We start from the raw sequence: 21085 nt of genomic DNA on the forward strand, positions 1-21085 counted from the left end.
GCTTCGTAAAATTACGGTTGAACCCCTGATGTCGCATGGATTATTTTACCGATCTCCTTGCTACGTTTCTGGACGTTGATCGTGGTAATTACATTGCCGTCTATGGGAGGGTCAGCGAGCTCTCAGAATTCATCAAAAATATCTTAATTTGTGTTCTGAAGATGAACAGAGGTCTTACGGGTTTAGAACGACATGAGGGTGAGTAATTAATGACAGAATTTTGGGTGAACTAACCCTTTAAGATGCGAGATACAACCTCCTGCACAACGGAAAAGTGCAAGTGGCTGATGCCATCACATGTACAAAAGGTGTATAAATGTACTGTACATAGTACTGTTTCGTACCCTACTCTATTATGGGAAATGACAGCAACTGTTAATTTGTAAAATACACTTCTGCAGGGAAAGTAAGATCAAACACTGCAACTACAATTCATATGGTTTCAGAATCAGAATCAGAATGAGCTTTATTGCCAGGTATGTTTACACATACGAGGAATTTGTTTTCGTGACAGAAGCTTCCACAGTGTAACAGAATGACAGTGACAGAACAAAAAAACACAGATAATAAAAAATTTAAAAAAAATAAAAAATAGAACAAGTAAGTCCAGTGATGTCCTTCAGGTGGGCCAGCACCAGTTTTTCAAACTGTTTTGTCTTAGACTAAGACAAACAACACACATTGTAGTTGCAATGTTATATCTTAAATTTCCATGTTATGGACCACGTGTGTGTGTTAGAAATGGTAAGTTACTGTAATTTTCCTTAAATGGGCAGTACGTAATGATCTTCATGCTTTTCAAATTTTACAGATTCCTGCTGCTCCCATAGCTCTTATAGATTTTTTCTCTGCAAAATCCAAAGAAAGAAAAATGGAAGATGCCATCACTGGGAAATCAACAGAACAAGCCAAGGTTGAGAAAACAGTTAAATGTCCAAGAGTAAAGAGAGGGTCAGAAACGTATGATAGGTTTTTTTGAGTCCTTAAGCAGAAACTGTCCACGCAGTGCTGCACTGATGGCTAGGGAGAATTACTACAAGGAATTTGTTCCCTAATCTTTTATGCTGCCTAAAACTGTTCTTGAATACAGAACACCATAAACTCATGCAGCTACCCCCCAAAGAGCTTGCAGAGCTGTGCCAGGATTTCCAGTTAGAAGAGCTTACCCCTTCTCAGGTACAGGCTGTAAAGGCAACTCGAATCCAGGGTGCATCCAGGATTTGGTATCGACAAAGAGCTGGACACATAACTGCCTCTAAGCTTAAACAAGTTCTTCAAACGAACCCTCTGAAAACGTCCAAGAGCTTGATTAAGGCCATATGCTACCCAGAGGCACGCAAGTTCACCACAGTCGCGACAAGGTATTTAGGGCTTGAATTAGGATAAAACAGAGGTGAGATTTTCGGTAAGACTACCACAAGGGTCTCCATAAAGGTATGGGCTTGTAAACTAAGGGGTTAGGCAGGGGTAGGGTTAAGTATAGGGGTTAGGATAATGGTAAATATTTAAACCATTGAACTGTAATAATGTTGCAAAGTTTCTAAATTCAACACTAAATATTAAATAACCATTTAATTTGGTGTTGATTGTTTCTTTGTACTTTTTACAGTTACGGATGCAAGCATGAGGCACAAGCCAGAGCAGAGTATGAAAGGCTGATGTGTCTGGAGCATGAGGGCTTCTCCTGTATGGAAAGTGGTCTCTGGCTGAATCCCAAGTGGCCATACATGGGAGCCTCGCCTGATGGGATAGTCACATGTGACCGTCATGGAACTGGAATTTGTGAGATAAAAGGTAATATTACGGTTCATTATAAACACGGTAAAAAAGATGTTTGATATGTTAAAATCATAATTTCACTTTCCTATAAAGACAGAACTGTGGAAAGTTATTACAGGGCTTTTTTTTACTATCCTTTTTGTGCAAGACTTGGTAGTCGAAATGTCACAAAAACACTTGACTATATAAGAATTAGTGAAATAAAAAGTCAGACAAAATTAGTCGCATCAGTTGTTTACATGTTATTTTTTACTGTGAATTTTAGTGCCCACACTGCAAGCAAGACAAAGTTAATCTGCACCTGTGTGCTGGAGACAAAGGATTCTGCCTTATCAAAGATTGGGATGAGGTTACACTGGACAGGAGCCATGCTTACTACTACCAAGTCCAGGCACAGCTTCACACAGCTTGTGGATGCTGAGTATTGCGACTTTGTGGTGTGGAACTCCAATGACTTTTTTTTTTTTTGAAAGGATTATACCTGACATGGGCTGGATGATCTGATTCCTAGAGTTAAGAATTTTTTCAGAAACTGTATACTTCCAGAAGTGTTGGGACAGCAAGTTACAAAACAGCATCTTGACATGTAATATAACTAAAGGACACTACCTTATATCAGCTCAGGCACTTGATTCAGTCATATTTTGCAATAACATGAATGTGTCTTTGTTGGCAATCAGATGTTTATTGAGGAGATTAAATAAAAAATAAATAAAAAAAATATTAAATTATACAAGAAAAAGTATTGGTGGTTACTTATAAGAACTAAAATAGTGTGCACTTTGTAAATTATATTGAATTGAATGAAGTCTGAAGGTAAATTCAAAAAAAGCTACTGCAGCGCATGGCAGAGCACTGCTCTTTTATATCTTTGTGTCCACACTGAGGCTAGATCAATTGTCCTTCGTCTAACCCAACTAATTACAGCTAATTTGGTATTTATTTGTACGTGGGGAACTTTGCATGACACCACAGTAGATTTGATTGAATTTAGCCCTTAGGTTATATACAAAATTCACTAAAAACACAGTGTACTGTTATGCTATTATTATGTAGTATACCAAAATATTATATATCATTAACATCCAAAGTTTTTTCATTTCATGACCATTTCAAATCATGACATTTAATGATCAGAAGTTCATTATTTCAGTTTCATAATTTCTTATTCCAGTGGGACCACAGACTCTGATAAATTTGACAAGGCACAGCAAATAACTCCAATCTTATCAAAGACAGTGACTGACCTGGTTTTGTTGCCATGTGTTCGATGGGCATGGCCCTACTTTGCAGAATCTGATATTTCCTTCTAACTAATCCAATAACCCTTTCTACATGAATACGCACAAAAGCTATTTCTCTAGTTTGTTCCACCTCGTCTGCGGACAACTGTCTTTTCCCCTTAGTGAATGCAGGTAACTGTAGTGAAGCACAGTAGAATCCTACACTATCCCCAACATTAAACCCACAGTCTGCTAGAACAATATCTCCAGGTAACAGGTTTTTTTAGAAGGTTACTCTCTTCTGTAATTTGCTTATCTTCTGCTTGGGGAGGAAGTGTTACATACAGCAACATACCCTTGGGGAGCAATACCGATAAGAAACTTAACAGTGTGGTGATGCTTATAGTTTGACCATGTGTATTTACAATAAGACGAAATATGATATCAAACACCACTGCCTCTTTTCGTTTTCATTTAAACATATTAATAATTCAGGGAAAATACATACATTACAATGAAAACATTACCTGTTAGATTTACCCAAAACTAATTATATGTGACCCTGGATCACAAAACCAGTCTTAAGTGTCAATTTTTTGAAACTGAGATTTATACATCATCTGAAAGCTGAATAAATAAGCTTTCCATTGATGTATGGTTTGTTAGGATAGGACAATATTTGGCCGAGATACACCTATTTGAAAATCTGGAATCTGAGGGTTCAAAAAAAATCTAAATATTGAGAAAATCGCCTTTAAAGTTATCCAAATGAAGTTCTTAGCAATGCATATTACTAATCAAAAATGAAGTTTTGACATTTAAAGTAGGAAATTTACTAAATATCTTCATGGAACATGATCTTTACTTAATATCCTAATGATTTTTGGCATAAAAGAAAAATCTATAATTTTGACCCATACAATGTATTTTTGGCTATTGCTACAAATATACCCCAGCGACTTAAGACTGGTTTTGTGGTCCAGGGTCACATATCTTATGTTTAACCACTACGGAGACATCAGAGCCAGCGCCAAATGTCAGAAGGACTAGCCGAGTTGAGGCTGCTCTCGTCGGGATACATGAGCACTGAGCACCCGCTGATCGCGTGGAGCTCACGTCTCCGAAATCGGCGAAGCACATTTTCAAATAGCCGCTGTCTTTATAAATAAACCGCAGATTTGAGTTTTAACCAACTACATTCTCGCATGAAATACTTTTAAAACAACATTTCATGACACAATAACAGTAATATTTTACAAAAATATGTGAATATATGGTGATTGAAATACAATGCTGCGTGAACTCAACCAATCAGCATGCTCAGCACACAAGTCCCGCCCCCGAAAGTTCCGGACCTTTGAAAAAGTACTACTACCTCGCGAGCAGGGACTTTCTGAGGGGCAAATTTTTACCCGGAACTTTATTTAGATCCTGGTTCCTGCGGTGGAAACACGCCGAGTACCGGCCCAAAGCCCTAGCTCCTGGAGAAAGTTCCTGCGGTGGAAACGGGGCTAATGTCATCCATGGTTAGGTCTGTCTGGCATTCTGCATCTGCATAAAATATATAGCAGTAGGGAGAGGGATTAGTTATTCAAATTACTCTCCATATCAATAATGACATGAATTGTTGACTATTTCTACTACTTAGTAGTCAGCATTCTTACAAAAGTTTCACGTTATCTGTTCCACTTTATTTGCGGATTCATATTTTTTATACACTACACATATTTTATACACCCAGGTGAGTCCACAGAGAATTAATTATCTATTTTGTAAGCCTAATTCAAAGTTTACATGCATTATTTGTTGTAAGAATATCGTCTGCCTTATACAAATACTGGCAACACTTATTAATACAATGACTTTACCTTGTTGATCACGTAACATCTCTGTGTTGTCCTCTTGCTCTGTGTTCTCAGCTGACTCATGGAGACCCAGCAAGGCCTCTGCAGCTTCTGCGTGTCCATGTTGATCGTCTCTGGACTTCATCCTCTCCGTTCGTTTACGCGATGCTTCTGACATGGGCCGACATTTCTGATAACCGAGGTTAATTGTAGGAGCCCAGTCTACAGACTCAACATCATGTATAGCACTAGGACAGCCTAAAGAGAACAACACAGTAGCAATAAATCTGCCCCCTGCAAAGACTTTGTAGTTAGCTTTGCTAATGTTACATATTTTTGTTAAGTTACAAGAGTAAAAACTCAAACGAAGAAAAGAAAAAAACCTATCATTTTAACTTCACGAAGTACGGAAAAGCTAACTTTATACAAACATAAACATAGCATATTTAAGTTATAACTTACCTTTGACAAAGTGGTCACTGCACACACGAGCATTAGCGGACTCCGCTCCTCCCGACCGCAGACGCAGGTTTTCAAGCCACTTTTTCCTACGTTTTTCAGTCAATTCCTTGAAATTTCCCCCCTTGTGAGCAACAACTTTTGGTACACGATAAAAGCTCTTCGTTTTTTCTCGGTTTGACCGATTTGAGCATCCGTAAACAGCGCAAAACATAGGCATTTTGAGTTTCTCCTAGTGATTTTATTGAGGGAAAAATCACTTCCTGCCCTCCAGCTGCATTTCGCGCGGACACCGCGGAATCAAAACGCTTTATTATGCATGATACCAATGTATACAACTGGTGAAACACGTTTTTTAATCTACGACCGGTTGAATATCGCAGTGACGAATCTGTCGCCGTCAAACATCTGCTGGAAATTCAGGCAAACATACTTGCGTGCGCACGCACATCCCCAGTTGTTCAAAAGCAGATCGCAATATGGCCAGACGATGCTACCTCAGCACTGCAGGACTGCATGCAGGACACAGACTGCAACATGTTCAGAGAGGCAGCCACCTACAACAATCACAAAGACACACCGAAACAGTGACTGCTTACATCATAGATGATGTGACGGTCACCTAGACCAGTGAATCTCAACCTTTTGGAATCTCAACCATCCTCAAGGACCCCCAGAACAAAATTGACTCATCTATGTATCATTTGTGTCTTTGTGAGGACCAAATGCAGTCAAGTATTATTCAAGTTAGTTGACTTGTCCAGTATCATGTCATGTCAAAATATACAAAATGTATACAAAAATTCATACTTTATACGGACCCCCTGGCCTTGCGTCAAGGACCACTAGCGGTCCACGGAGCCCTGGTTGAGAAACACTGACCTAGACCATCACCACACGAGCCAACCAGAAGCCATGGATGACGGGCTGCTAAAAATCCGAGATAAGGCATTCAGATCAGGAGATAAGGCAGCTCTCAAAACAGCAAGAGCCAATCTGTCTCATGGCATCAAGAAGGCAAAACATCAATATGCTCAAAAAATCAACAATAACTTCAGTGACAGTGAAGACACCCGGACCCTGTGGCAAGCCATTCAGATCATCACTTACAAGCCCCTGCCACAGGCCAGTGACGATGACACACCCCTGCCAGTTGCACTCAAACACTTCTACTCACGATTTGAGATACAGAACAACACACCTGCACAAAAACTGCACACATCTCCAAACGACCAGGTGCTCGGTCTCTCTCCAGCCGACGTAAGGAAGACCCTGTCCAGGATTAACCCACGTACGGCTGTGGGCCCTGACAACATACCTGGCCGCGTGCGAAGGGTCTGGCTGCAGCCTTGCACTTGCATTCTCAGACTTGCACTCTCAGACACTCGCGCTTCCGCTATGACCTCACTTGCAGTCTTTTATTTTTTTTTATTTTGTTCTATTTATTGATTAATTTTTGTTTGAATCTCTCAACATTTTACAACAGTAGCCAGGTGGTGAAGACAAGAAAAAAGAAATTAAATTACGAAGTCACTTGCAATCGCCACTTGCACTCTCCGCTACTTGCGACGTCACTTGCAATCGACACAAATCGTGCGTGTTGCCAATGGAGACGAGACTCTGTGGTGGTGATTAAACGATTATTTATTTTATTTATTTATTTAGTCATTTATTAGAGGCTTTTATCCAAGTGACATTGTAATTTACTTTCTTTTTTCTTGTCTTCACCACCTGGCTACTGTTGTAAAATGTTGAGAGATTCCAACAAAAAGTAATAAAACATAGAACAAAATAAAAAATAAAGCCTGCAAGTGTCTGAGAGTGCAAGTCTGAGAGTGCAAGGCTGCAGCCAGACCCTCTTGGGCCGTGTACTGAGAGACTGTGCTGCACAGCTGATGAAAGTCCTAACAGATATCTTCAACACCTCTTTGAGCCAGGCAGTCGTCCCTACGTGTCTCAAATCCAAATAAAGATCCAATTATTAATAAAACCAATGTTGAAGAACACCATTGTCCCAATAGGGCACGGCCATATTGCGCTTATTTGGGACCCGAGTCTGCGCAGTAGTGAGCGAAGTGGAGCCGCATCCCACCCACACTCCCGCTTTTTGTCTGCTGATTGCCGTATAAGAGGCTTGTGTTAAAATATGGTAAATACAACTCCAATCTCTTCCTGAAGATCCCGAAAAAGTCTGTTGGCGCCTCAGTTCACTCAGAGAAGCTCTCAGTCTCAGCTGTCAATCATAACGTCACACTCCCATTTTTATAGCATCACAACTAACTCAAACCAAACTTATTTAAAAAACGAACACTTGAACTTACATCAGCGTGATTAAAATCTACGTCAAATGTCAAAAACCATGTTTGAAAACAAAATATTTTAAGTGAAATTTAATTATTTAGTTTGTCTAAATCCCTTTAGATTACATGGAGAGGGTGGGGTTTATGACCTATACTGGGACCAGCCACCTGGGGGAGATCGAAACGCAAGGCTTCACTTTTGGGGACTAGTGCGGCACTCTTGGTATCTACTTTACATTCAGGGTGTCAGTTGCAGGCGTTAAACCATGTGGAAAAGTCAGTTCTGTCATTACAATAAAGCAAGCACGTGAACATGATCAAAACATTCCTGCTTCACTTGTCGGGAATAACTAACCTGAATGGTTGGACTAGAGAGGCCTGTTTAAAAATTCCCTTAACTTGAACAGAAAACTATGATCACTGATATGGCTGGAGTTTCTCGTTTTATTTCTTATTTGCATGAGCAAAAATGGATAGAAAAGACAAGACAGGTGTTTCTTTAAATATAGATATTTCACATCTTTATTTTTTTATTCATAGAATCTCTTAAATTAAACATCGTGTGACAACAGCCACAGTGCATTGTTGAATACACAAGTATTTACAGCAAAATTGTTGTGTCAACCCAAGCAAAAACCGCAAGGATTTTTTTTATAACAAAAAATGAAAGAAAAAATAAAACTGACTGTATCAAAAATACCCCAGTGTTTACATGGATGCATTACATGTTATGTTGGGAAAGGTCCAATTCGTACACATTCAGTTTTAAAGTCTCGAATCAAACAATTCGAACATGTCAATGCTGTTTTGGATCCAAACACAAAAGCAAAATCACTTGCAGAACTCTTAACAAATTTCAAAGAGATTTTTTTGACTTGCTTTACTTAGTCCAGATTTCAAATCCAAATCAAATGAATCTGGCATTATGCATATTTACCTCACATAAGACAGTAAGGCAGATCTCTTTGGTGTGTAATCAGACAATTAGGAAAAGCCCATAGGCCCTTTTTAGTAAACATCAACAGTGGGTTAGTGGTTGAAACCCTCCTGACATTAGTTAACATGCTGACCTTTGGGAACTTCCAACAAAATGACACATAGCTGAGTTCGTTCAGTACAAAGCGTCCTGACAACATTCTTTAAGTTACAACGCAGGTATTTTGCAAACAATACAGACAGAAACCAAAAGCCGGCTTAGTAATGGCTCTGAGGAATCCATCTAGGGAACTGGTTCATTTAGAGTAAACAGGATCCACAGGAATGTTCCTCTTCTCTTCTGTCACACCTTCTTTGAGAGTGTGTGTTGATAAATGGGAACAGATCCACGTGAGCCTGAATTATTGTTCTGCCAGGCCTCCCGTCAAAAGACTGGAAAGCAGATCCAAAGTCTTTTTGAAACCCCTTAGAACAGGGAGAGAATATCACTGTACAACAGAAACCTGTAAAACCAGGTATCATCGCAGTCTGGTAAATAACTGCAAGCCCACCTACTGTCATTTAAGTCGGTTAGAACTTCCAAACAACCAACAAACAAGACGAACACAGTTTACTGCTTCTGAAATTCTTGCAAAAAATAAATTAGTACATGGCGGAAAAACTAAATAATCCGCAATAAATAAAAAAGTTGCACTGAGCTGTGATGGTTGTAGTCGTGGGAAATATTCATTCATAATGTAAACCTGCAGCAATCCAGGGCTATTCTGGGCATCTAGAAGCATAGATCCCAAGTCCAAATGAAACGAACGTTGAAGGCAGCCAAACAAAAAAATAAATAAGGAAGAATCCAGAAGCCAGCAACTAGAGTTCAGGAAGTCCAGTGTGTAAAACAAAACTGTGTGTGTGAAATTTCTGAATCGAGTCCAAAGTCCTTCAGGATTTAAAGGCTTGGCTTAATATTGCTTTCCGCTTGCAAATCTCCAATGTCCTCAGTGCTCTCCATCATCCAAGGATGCTGCAAAATCTGCTCCAAACTAGGCCGATCCTCCGGCCTGTATGAAAGGCACCAGCGAATCAGAGACTGGCATTCTGAAATGAAAGAATAAATGTTGAATAAACCTGGCATCGTATACTACGAAGATTGGTGGCTCTGTAACGAACTGCTCATGTTGTTCTGTTGTAAGCAGATGTGCAAATGTAAATGTTCTTAAGTAACAAATCTGCTTGATTACATTGAAACCCATTTGATTGCCATAATGTGAAGTATTTGCAAGTTATACAAGTACAAAACTTATTTTAGCCATTTAATTGTATAAATTTTATATACTGGGAAACAATTTTATACATCTATGTGACATTTTGTTGAAAAAAATGTTTATTAAGGGATAGTTCATTCAAAAATGAACACTGTCATAATTTACTCTCATTTTGGAAGTACATATTTGGAAAAATGATGGTAACCAAACAGTTTGGCTCCCATTCACTTCTATAGTATGGACAAAAATACAATAGAAGTCAATGGTACCCAACACTGTTTGGTTACCAACGTTCTTAAAAAAAAAAAAAAAAAAGTCATCCAGGTTTTTCTCAAACACAATGAGGTATCCCTGACCCGGCATCTCAAACCAGTCGAGCATCCGGATGATGCCGCGGTGACTGGGTAGCGACCCCGACTCTCCACCCACACGCAGGAGGAGAGCGATCTCCATGGGGACCTTGTTTGCTGTACCAGGCTATGAAGGGTAAATAAAAAAAAAAAGTCATTATTAACTTTGGATTCTGATTATTTTCCACAGGAAAAGACGTTATATTAAAAAAATTCCCTAGAAAAGTTCAACATACGGTACTGCAGGTGTAAAATTGGGTTTCTCCCTGGGTTATTAAAAGGGGAACTACAATTTTATCTGTCACATATTTTGGACCTATAAATATTCTTCTTGTTTTGAAACCAAATATATCTCGCCTATCAAGTCGATTACTATAAAACTGGTTCTGACACACTTGGGAAAGTCCACTTAAGTTTCCCTTTTGGGGTGTTTTGAAAAATCCATGTCGTCACGCCTACGTCACTTTCTGTATTAGGACGACGCTGTTCCGGTAAAAAACCCAAACAATCAGAAGAGGGCGCTATCATTCCTATTTCTATGATTTCGTTGTTTGTATGTTCAAACTGAAATTAATGTAGCTTTACTTGGATGACAACTTAAAAAAAAAAAAAAAAAAAAAAAAAAAAAAACACACACACACACATTTGCATTAATATAAAAGGATTACTCACCAGACTGGCCCACTGCTGAATTCTATCACAGGATATTTGTTTGATAGCGACCTAAAATGATAATAAAAGTAATTTAGAGGAGAAATTTATGAAGATATATGCACGAATGTTTGCATTTTATATTAGAGTATATCATTCTTACCTGTAGTCCGTCTGAAATGCGCTGTCCGGAGAACACAGAACCGAATCCGCCGCTTCCCAGAAGGGATCCCATCTTATATTGCTTCTCAAAGTGCTCCTTAACTGAAAGTAAACACAATCAAATATAATAAAGATGTAACATAACAACCAAAAATGCATGTCGGTCCTTCTAAATTATGTTTCTGGATTAATATACAATTTAGCACAAGCGCCATTTAGTATTTAACTGTTGGTAAATTTCAAAATAATTTAAAGGCGAATTCAAACATAGCCTTATAAACAGATCTTAATTAACTTACCATTTTTTGCTCTCACGCCTTCCAGCTGATCCGAACGCAGGTCAACAATCCTTTTATCCAACATCTTCAGTTTTTATACGAATAAAAACTCTAAAAACAAGTGATATCTTCAGCTAGTACAGTGCGCCACCTCAGCAGAACATATCCATGGTAATCTGTTACGGTTCAGTTCAATTCAGTTCAATTCAAATTCCGCCGTTTGCAGCGAGTGACTCCTTCAAACACTCGCACACTTCTGAATCGTCTCGCAGTTTGTTGATGTTTTAAGTTTACATGCGTAAACACGCCCACTCTAACGAACCCGCCCAATCGTGGCCAACACGCTTGGAGTGTTTTGAAATGACAGCCAATCACAGCGCTGAAAACAAATGACTATTAATAAGCGAAGGTTAAAAATCTAGAATCTCTTCAGCTTTGAGCTTTTGCGCCCAACGTCCCTCACAGAAAGAGCGCGAGCGCGCGAGAGATGACGGGAATACCTTTGACATTTTTTTTAACGCGTAAATTTTGAATTCACTCATGCACTAAGGCAAGATATTCCAGCTGTTTCTTTTTAGTAGCATTGTTAATGAAACCCGTGAAATAACCATTCCGAATAGACTAAATAGACTGTTAGAATAGAATTTAAAAAGCAGCTAGCAGAGATAAATTCCACTAGTAACAAATTAAACAGATATTAGTGTCTCATCATAATTAGGTACAAATAAAACTGAAATAGATACTAGTAAATACATTTTACTACTACTAAACGACTAGAAAAACTGGAACAGGTAAATGGAAGTGTAGCTAATCCCCAGATCCTCATATAGAATTATATAGCAAAATGTGCCCCTTCTTCTTTTTTTTCTTTTCTTAAACACTCAGATTGAATCTGAATTGAGAAATGTAGTACCCAAGTAACAAGTTCTAGTAATTTGAATAGCTAGTCACACTAGTGAAAATAAAAAACATACTGGTCACTATTGGGTTATTTACTAGTAATTTAAAAATTGAAGTCAAATAGTAGTAAAAAAAACAACAACAGTCCTTTAGCACAAATATTGCGCACATCTGCACATATAAATAGGGATGATCTTAGAACCTTTGAAGGGCATAATGACTCATGCTTTAGCATGCTCTGTGCATGTGGGACAGTCCCACATCAGCTATTTACTAAATCGAATGTGGTTTTGTCTCCATGATGACATACCAAGAAAAACGGAACTTTAATAGCTAAGCGATGGCATTTGATAATGCTTTATATGCAGATATCAAGACCTCACTTACCAGACTTAAATGTCCTAGTGAGCATTTGAGACACTTGACTGGTAGATTTCAGCATTGCATTAAAGTTGCATGCATTTCTATATACCTAACTATTCAGACACATCTTGCAAAGTAAACATTCTTTAATAAAACTGTTTTCCACATTTGAGATTAATAGTGAAATCTTCAAAAATATGAATCATGACTGTATAAAGAGGATGCCAACAAATAAGTATATTTCTTCAGAAAGTTCTTTTTTTATTCCAAGAAAAAAAAAAGAGCATTTTCATCCCAAACAAGAAAAAAAAACAAGATTATATTAATTAAGAGGATAAAGTATGACTTTTTTTTTTTCAATAACTTCGTTTCCCCATGTTTTCTATAATGATATCAGTTTTTCACATGCACCTAAAGAAGTCCAATGATGGTGTGAATGGTGTAAGAAAGAAAAGGAGTGGTTAGGTGAGTATCACAACAATGGGCCATTACTGCTGGATGACTGAGGCCAGTGATGGACTGATGGATGGATGGATGGATGGGTGGGGGAAGGAAAGGGAGGACAATGTGAACTGCATGATGATGGAGAGAATGTGACTGGTTTGATCCCCATGTATCTGCCTCCTGCTTCAGATGCAGATTGTGCCTCAACCCTCCTTTATCAACTGCTGTCTGGAGAAGGTTCTCTATGCATGGCGTTTTTCTTCATGCTGTCGAGGTATTCCTGTTGTGACACGGCCAAGACGGACGCCAATATTTCGTCGTCTTCCCAGTCTGTTAGGCCTGTTGCAAAACAAGAGCAACAAAACACATTATGGTTTGCTGACACAGATAAAAACATAGCCTATTATATACACCACAAGTCAAAACATTTCACACACATGACTGAAATTCTTATCTGAAGGCTTCTGCTCAAATGCTTGAAATTATTTTATAGATAACTGTATACACTACCTGTAAAACGATTTTTGTATGTTTTTAATGTGAAATAAGTCTCTTATGCTCACCAAGGCTGCATTTATTTGATCAACAATATAGTAAAAACAGTAATATTCTGAAATATGATTACATTTTAAAATAACTTAACTTGAATATATTCTAAAACGTAATTTATTCCTGGGATGGCAAAGCGATTACTACAGTCTTCAGTGTCATAAGATCCTTCAAAAATCATTCTAATATGCTGATTTGCTGCTCAATTATGTTGCTTAACATTTTTGTGATATATTTTTAAGGATTCTTTGATGAATAAAGTTCAAAAGAACAGCATTTATTTGAAATAGATTTTTTTTTAACATTACAGTAAATGCCATTATCAGTAAATTAGATCAGTTTAATACATCCTTAGTGAATAGAAGTATTAATTTCTTTGATTTCTGAAGGATCATGTGACACTGGAGTACACTGAAAATTCAGCTTTGCATCACTGGAATAAATTAGATTTTAAAATATATTCAAATTTTAAAAAAAGTTTTTTTTTAACTTGTAATAATATTTCACAATATTACTGTTTTTACTGTATTTTTGAATAAATAAATTCAGCCTTGGTGAGCAGAAGAGACTTTCAAAAACATCTTAATTATTCCAAACTCTTGACCAGTAGTGTCTAAAAATTTATTTCTTTATAAATCACATTTTTAAGGCTGATGATATTGTAAAACCAAACCAAGTGTGCAACATACATAGGAACTTACAGAGTCTTTCATTCTTTAACGCCTTTACTATTATTAAATGTGCACAACAGCAATAATAAAGAATGAGTAGGTGTGTCAATCTTTTCAGACTGATGTATATCCATTACAAGAGTTCCCTCCCTATTTGTACCTTCTTAAGTTCTTTAAGCTGATGTCAACAGTAGCTGGGGTGTGCCGATACTCAGCTGCAATCAAGTGTATTTAACTGCACATAACGACTGTACATGCTGCTTTCTGCATGAGTGCTGGTTACAATTCACACAGCTCCACACTGAATCACATGGATCACATCACAGATTCAAGCTGTGTGAGACGCATGAGGAAGGCGAGCGAGCGCCGTGATTAACATGGCATTCCTGAGCCCTGGATTCTTTCATACTGAATCAGGCAGGACAGCTAGACAGATTGGCAAGCGTGATTTCACTTCCTCACCAAGAGCAGTAGGGGACATCTCTTGCATAATGGCCCGATAGCCCAGTGCTGGATACAGAGACACCAGAGAAGACGAGGTGGGTCTGTCTGGTCCAACACAAGCCTGGTTACTGGGACCTAAACGGCGAGACAGAACACAGGAAATCTTTATTTTGAAAGACTAAAGTACAGAGATCTATGTGGCTTCTCCTGCAGTGCTTTTGGGTGAATTTCATAAAAAGACCACACACAAAAAATTGCATAAAGAAACTTTATAACTTTTTTTTTTTTTTGCATAGTGACATTAAAATGAAGTATATTTACACACAAAAATTCATTACTGTAATGCATCTGGACAATTTAGTTTTGAGGGTTTTTTAATTACTTAATGATCATTCTTAATGACAATTCTCTTTATTATATCACTATTATTCTCATGCATTTCTGTTACCTTAATACAGGTTTTTATATTAATATTCAATATATTTTTATGTTTATATACATTACCGTTCAAAAGTTAGGGGTTACCAAGATTTTTTGGAAAAAGGAATTTATTTATTTTTTATTCAGCAAGGATGACTTAAAATGATCAAAAGTGACAGTAAAGGCATAAGATTTCCATTTCAAATAAATGCTGAACTTTCTATTCATCAAATCATTCTAGAAAAAAATTATCATGCTTCCCACAAAAAATATTAAGCAGCACAACTGTTTTCAACATTGATAATAATAAGAAATGTTTCTTGAGTATCAAATCAGCATATTAGAATGATTTCTGAAGGATCATGTGACACTGAAGACTGGAGTAATGATGATGGAAATTCAGCTTTGTATCACAGAAATAAATTGCATTTTAAAATATATTCAAATAGAAAATGGTTATTTTAAATTGTAATAATATTTCACAATATTACTGTTTTTACTGAATTTTTGATCAAAGAAATGCAGCCTTGTTGAGCAGAAGAGATTTCTAACGGTAGTGTACGTAAAAGAATTTGAACTGCAGAAACAGGCTTTCTTTGTGCAAAATATAATTTCTCATTTAATTCCCTTAGATTTGGAAGTGAAATACAACCCGGACATGTTTTTGACAGGTTTCCTTACAATCCATGAACATCATGTGGCATTTACCCTATAAATTGGCTTGCTGGAGGAAATGCATCACACAGTTAAACTGATAGTTTTAATGACACTGTCCTTATTGTAAAGACTGATAACAGACCTGGTGCACAGGGTGATGGGGGTTTGGATAGTGCGAGGGCCGCTCCGGCCGGGGAGGGGGGCTTAGCGGGTGTGTCCGAGTGCGAAGGATCAGGAATCTCCGGAGAGGGGGCGGAGCTGCGCTGCCGTGGGGATCGGGCGTTCCATTCTTCCAAACCACTGGAGGCCGCAGCCGTGGCGGAGCTGCACGTAGCACTGGCCTTACGAGGCTGAGCGAGTAGCAAAAGTAAACGCGTTCATTCACAAATGATAAGTGAACAAGCACTTCGTATCTTCAAAGTTTGTCACTCAAAATAGTAAACATTCTTATACAAGGACATTTACAGAAAGTAGGTTTATGTAAGGTTTGTGTAAAATCTTTTATGTTTGTTTGCTTGGGTCAAATGACTCATTTTTTTTTCTTTCTGATACACTGCTGTCAGTCAGTTCAAGAAGTGATTTATAAGAAAGCCTATAGCTTCTGTGAAGAATGGTCTTCTTCACAGCTGGCTGAAGTGTGAAAACGCAAACCACATATGCTGCAGGTATTTGCGTAGCCGATAGTCTTAGATATGAGTATCTTAACCAATGAGGCACTCATCACAGCTAACTTGTGACTTTCTGAAAAAATTCCTATGTGATCAGCATTAAACCAGCGCTTATTTTATGACGCCAATGGTTTTGTGAAGTAATTATCGCACGCTAACTACCTGACTCCTACTGACAATCCTGTTGATTAGAATATAAATACAGCTTCTGATGGAATGACACATGATGTTAGGTAGTTAGTAGGATTAGCACTGAAATAGGTAGGTTCCACACCTGTCGTGCCTGTTTCTCCTGGTCTCGAAGCCACTGCAAGTACGATTCTCTGGCCACTTGCTCTTCTATGGCCTCATTGGTGGCTTCCCAATCCGTGGCCCTCTTCTTGTCCTCCAGCATCTGTTGCTCAATCCAGGATTCCTCTGACGTTTTAATGGCATTCTTCATGAGTGACTGGTCTGCAAACTGCGTAGAGACAGAGAGACAGATTCAGAAGAGGGGTTAAAGGCCACATTTTAGTCCTCAGGTGACAGGTGAGAATGTTTTCTGCTCAAGCACCTTGAAGATGAGTTGATTTGTGGGAAATGGAGAAACATTTTCCCCTATATGCAACTTGAGCATTTTCTAAAAGTGGATAAAAGACACTCATTTCATCTCAGAAATACAGAACGCATCTCATAAAACAGAGGGTTTTGACTCGGCATTCTGACTGGAGGAGCTGCATTTGACAGCAACTGTAAAACAACCTCAATTTAGGCTAATGACCATAATCTCCAGAATACTTGATTCTGATTGGTCAGTCACAACACTGAGTAATCAAATATTTTTGTCTCTTATATCACACTTTCACCTCTTTTCTTACAAGTGAATACAGTTAAAAATTGGATGGCTGGATTAATAGAATGATAGATGGAACGAAAGACAGAACGAACAAACAGATAGATAGATAGATAGATAGATAGAGCAAACAAAAAGATAGACAGATACAACAAATGATAGATAGAAAGATAGATAATAGAACAAATAAATAGATAAATGGAATGAATGGACAAACGTTAGACAGACAGAATGAACGAACAAATGATGCATGTATGATAAATTAAAAATTATAGATAGAACGATAGATAGAAAGAATGAATGAATGAAAGAACAACAGAATGAACAAACAAAAAAGAACGATAGACAGAATGATAGATACAATGAACGAATGAATGATAGAGCAAACAATGATAGATTTTTTTGTTCACTCTAGAGTGCAAGACAGAACGCAAAAAATGTAAAATGCTCCATCTTGAGACAGACTAAAAATAACTATTTCAAAAACATGGTGTCTTTAAAAACATGACGTCGAGCGCTGAACTCCCGTCAAGCCAGTTGTGACAAAAATAGTATGTATGCTTGCTATGATTACTGCCGTCAGCCTGTCATTTTCTTCATAAGAGACAGATACAGAGGAGGGGTAAAGGCCACAGATTTGCCCCTCAGGTGACAGGTGCGAATGCTTTCTGCTCAAGAGCCCTGAAGATGAGTTGACTTGTGGGAACAGGAAAAGCACTGTCCGCTACATGCATATTGAGCAATAAGCCTTTTTTTAGAAACACTTAAGAGTAGATGATGGACATCATCATCATCATATCTCATCATATCTCAGAAAAACAGAATGCATCTAAAAAGACAGAGGGTTTCTGATTGGATAAGCTGCATTTGACAGCAACTGTAAACTACCTATATTTAGGCTAATGAACGTAATGGCAACTCTGTAGCATACTTGATTCTGATTGGTCAATCACGGAACTGAGTATATCTGTTACCCGATTTTTAGATGTATGTCTTTTTTTCTCTTGCTGTTCTCGCTGTGCTACATGTCCTCTGCTCTGGAACAGTGCACCCGTGTCTGGACAGTGTACTGGCTTATTCCCCGTCTGGACAGACTGTGATACTAAACTAACTGACCGCAATATGGGGGAGCTCTAGGAGGATAAGATCTTGATGCACGTGATCAAGATCTGAAATAACACACTTTTTAACTGTATAATGCATTTCCTCCAGCAAACTTTGTCTAGCTTTTCTGGACAATGTTGCCTCCATGTTGTTAAAGTTACAAAGCTATTGATGGATACTTTAGGAGAGTGATAATGGAAATGTTCACATCAGCATTCCCTCTTAGCCACAAATTAGTCGGAGAGCTCCAGCACACACACACACACACTGCGCCTCTGTTTTTGATAGGAAGGCATGATCTGTCTTTGATCTGCCCGGCTTAAATTATCACAAGGCATGTGGCATGTAAACAAGACAGTGTGCTGTTAATAGGGCTCCCCCAAAACCACCCGCGTGTGGAATGTTTCCCCCCTCTTCCACCCAGAGCAGTCTGGGAAATGGGACACTGCGGGTCACACTTTGTTGTCTCTTTGTGGCTTTGATGACGACTGTCGCCAAATTCAGACTCTGGATCAGCTGACGGAACTGACTGAGTGACTGGGAGGAACAATCTGACGAGACAGTATTTTCAATGGACTTCCTAATTCGCAAACCCACAATGACTTTGTTAAACATGCCTGAATAGGAAATATATGTCATTGCTGCATATCAAAAAATTAAACATGTTAAAAAATGGCTGTTCTTGCACAAGTAGATGGAGGTGTACGTGCAGGAATACACATAGACAATAGTAACACCAAAGTGCAAGAGCAATTAGCATATTTCACATTGAAAATGCAGCACAGTCGCAAACAATCACCAGATATTCTCACCTAAATGACACTTAAAAAAAGACTTCTTCATTAATGGATCACACCATGTTACTAAAAGTTACAAAAAGAATGCATCTGTTACTTATTTTTAATACAGTGAGTTGCACACTTTTTAAAAGCAATGTAATGTGGTCCCAATAAAGTAGTTAGTAAAAATACTTTACTTATATATGAAGAGTTCAGATGCAAAAGCCTCTAAGTGCTGTCTGAAATTTTCCTACCTATTCATTGCCATTAAAGTGAAATTACTGAACCTACACATAGGAGTCTGATAAAAATGCTCATTTTAGAAGAAAATGTATATATACTGCAGATACCCACCCCTGGTTTGAAGGCAGGAAGTCCGAGCCCAACTCCGATTGTGGCTTTGTTGGGATTCACTACAGAGTTGTAGTGAATGTTCCGATGGTAACTAACTCTGATTGGCTCGTCATTATTTTGATGGATGCCATGGAACGTGTTGATTGGTTCTAAAAGAAGCCATCAAAATAACATTTAGAAAGGAACATCAATATAAGAGCAACATGCATCACCTCAAAGGCTGTTAAACATAATGTATGTAAATATAATTCCTTGCAATACCAATAAATCCATGAAACAATTTTCAAATTGGATTTCATCAAATTGGCTATTTATTAAGGTACTTGCACGGTGGTATATAGTGAAATGTACGTAATTCAGTTTTATGGACACTGTAATGCAAATTCGACTCACCTGTGCCATACTGATAAACTTCCACTGGCCGATTGTACATCTCTGCCATAGCCTGCATCTCAATATGGTTTCCATGACAGTTGTTCTTCCTCTTTCTGTTGATGTATGTAGTGAAGTCCTCAGTCACATAGTTTGAGAAGTAATCTGCATTTTTCATCTGCAAGTAAAATCATACAGAAAGCATGAATTTCATTAAAACACAAACAGGTTTTGTACACTCTGAGAATCCCAAAGAACATCACATACCAAGTAATCCATGCAATGTTTGCGGACAACTTCGTGCATATCTTGGTCTCCGTAAACCTGATCAGCTGTAGAAAGACGATGATACCAGGTTTATTTGCAAATAAACACAATATGATCTTTACATGTATTCATTTTACAACAGTTAAAGGGGTCATATGATGCGATTTCAAGTTTTCCTTTCTCTTTGGAGTGTTACAAGCTGTTCGTGAATAGATAAGATCCCTAAAGTTGCAAAGACTAAAGTCTCAAACCCAAAGAGATATTCTTTATAAAAGTTAAGACTCGTCCACACACTCCTAAAACGCCTCGTTTAAACACAACCCCACATACCTACGTCACGATGTGGGAAGATTTGCATAACACCGCCCAAATGTATACGCAAAGAAAGAAGGCGTAACTTTGATTCTCGCTGTAGTATTGTTGCCGCCGCCGCCATGTCGTGGAGACGCTGTGTGTTTCGTTGTGAAAGCGAAACTACTTTGTTTGGTCTTCCAAAAGAGGACACAACTAGAAATCAGTGGTTAAGTTGTATTTACAACACTGTTCCAGAACAGTTCAAACCAAATATTCAGATGTGTGCAACGCATTTTACGGAGGACGAGGACTGTTTCCTGGGAGAGTAGCCTACAATGCCGGTGTTCTGGTGAATTCAGTTCCCCGGTTTCCTCTTCGGCGTGCATGCTGACCACAGTCTATGATGCTGACAAATAATGCTGACTCACAGCCTGTAAGTACGTTTTCATATTTAAAGGATTTGCACTGATAATTCAAACGCAAGTTTTGAGCAGTGTAGAGTAGCTTTGTTGTTTGTCGTTTCTCCGATCACAAATGCAGACATGGTTTTATGTTTATGCGGCGTGATGCAACGCAACGCGTAAAAAGAGAGTATAAGTCATTATAGTCAGTAATTATGTCCCCACTGGATGCAACAAATGCCTCATAATGGGTTTTAATGTTTTTGTCTCATCGCTCCGGCCAGACATGGCATCACAGTATGGTAAGGGGCATAACATTTCCGTCACA

General features: G+C 38.3%; 2 protein-coding genes across 2 annotated transcripts in view; both read right to left on the reverse strand.

Annotated features, from left to right (window-relative positions):
• Nucleotides 1–8172: 8172 nt before the first annotated feature.
• LOC107743127 (serine/threonine-protein kinase pim-2-like) lies at nt 8173–11476 on the reverse strand. The gene is made up of 5 exons (XM_016556252.1): nt 11260–11476; nt 10962–11062; nt 10820–10870; nt 10115–10274; nt 8173–9630 (listed from the first exon to the last, which is right to left on the reverse strand). Exons 1-5 carry the CDS (start codon nt 11321–11323, stop codon nt 9482–9484), a joined length of 525 nt encoding a protein of 174 aa, XP_016411738.1. The 5' UTR covers nt 11324–11476; the 3' UTR covers nt 8173–9481.
• A 1346-nt stretch (nt 11477–12822) lies between these two features.
• LOC107743098 (OTU domain-containing protein 5-A-like) overlaps nt 12823–21085 on the reverse strand; it is a 33544-nt gene continuing 25281 nt past the window's right edge. The window contains exons 4-10 of the mRNA XM_016556212.1: nt 20063–20127; nt 19817–19973; nt 19424–19572; nt 16629–16814; nt 15829–16036; nt 14628–14744; nt 12823–13284 (exon numbers count right to left, since the gene is read on the reverse strand). Of these exons, the coding sequence (XP_016411698.1) occupies nt 13163–13284; nt 14628–14744; nt 15829–16036; nt 16629–16814; nt 19424–19572; nt 19817–19973; nt 20063–20127 (1004 nt within the window). The 3' untranslated portion in view covers nt 12823–13162. The remainder of the gene's footprint in view (nt 13285–14627; nt 14745–15828; nt 16037–16628; nt 16815–19423; nt 19573–19816; nt 19974–20062; nt 20128–21085) is intronic.

This window comes from Sinocyclocheilus rhinocerous, unplaced genomic scaffold (genome assembly GCF_001515625.1).
Source record: "Sinocyclocheilus rhinocerous isolate Xijiao unplaced genomic scaffold, SAMN03320098_v1.1 scaffold797, whole genome shotgun sequence".
Classification (NCBI taxonomy): domain Eukaryota; kingdom Metazoa; phylum Chordata; class Actinopteri; order Cypriniformes; family Cyprinidae; genus Sinocyclocheilus; species Sinocyclocheilus rhinocerous.

Bases quoted from the DNA above. Each gene is read 5' to 3' on its own strand.
- LOC107743127 (XM_016556252.1), bottom strand. From the start codon at position 11,323: ATGTTGGATAAAAGGATTGTTGACCTGCGTTCGGATCAGCTGGAAGGC. The intron at 11,063-11,259 runs GTAAGTTAATTA...GTTTACTTTCAG, and splicing joins AGGCGTGAGAGCAAAAAATG to TTAAGGAGCACTTTGAGAAG. The intron at 10,275-10,819 runs GTGAGTAATCCT...TACCCTTCATAG, and splicing joins TTCAGCAGTGGGCCAGTCTG to CCTGGTACAGCAAACAAGGT.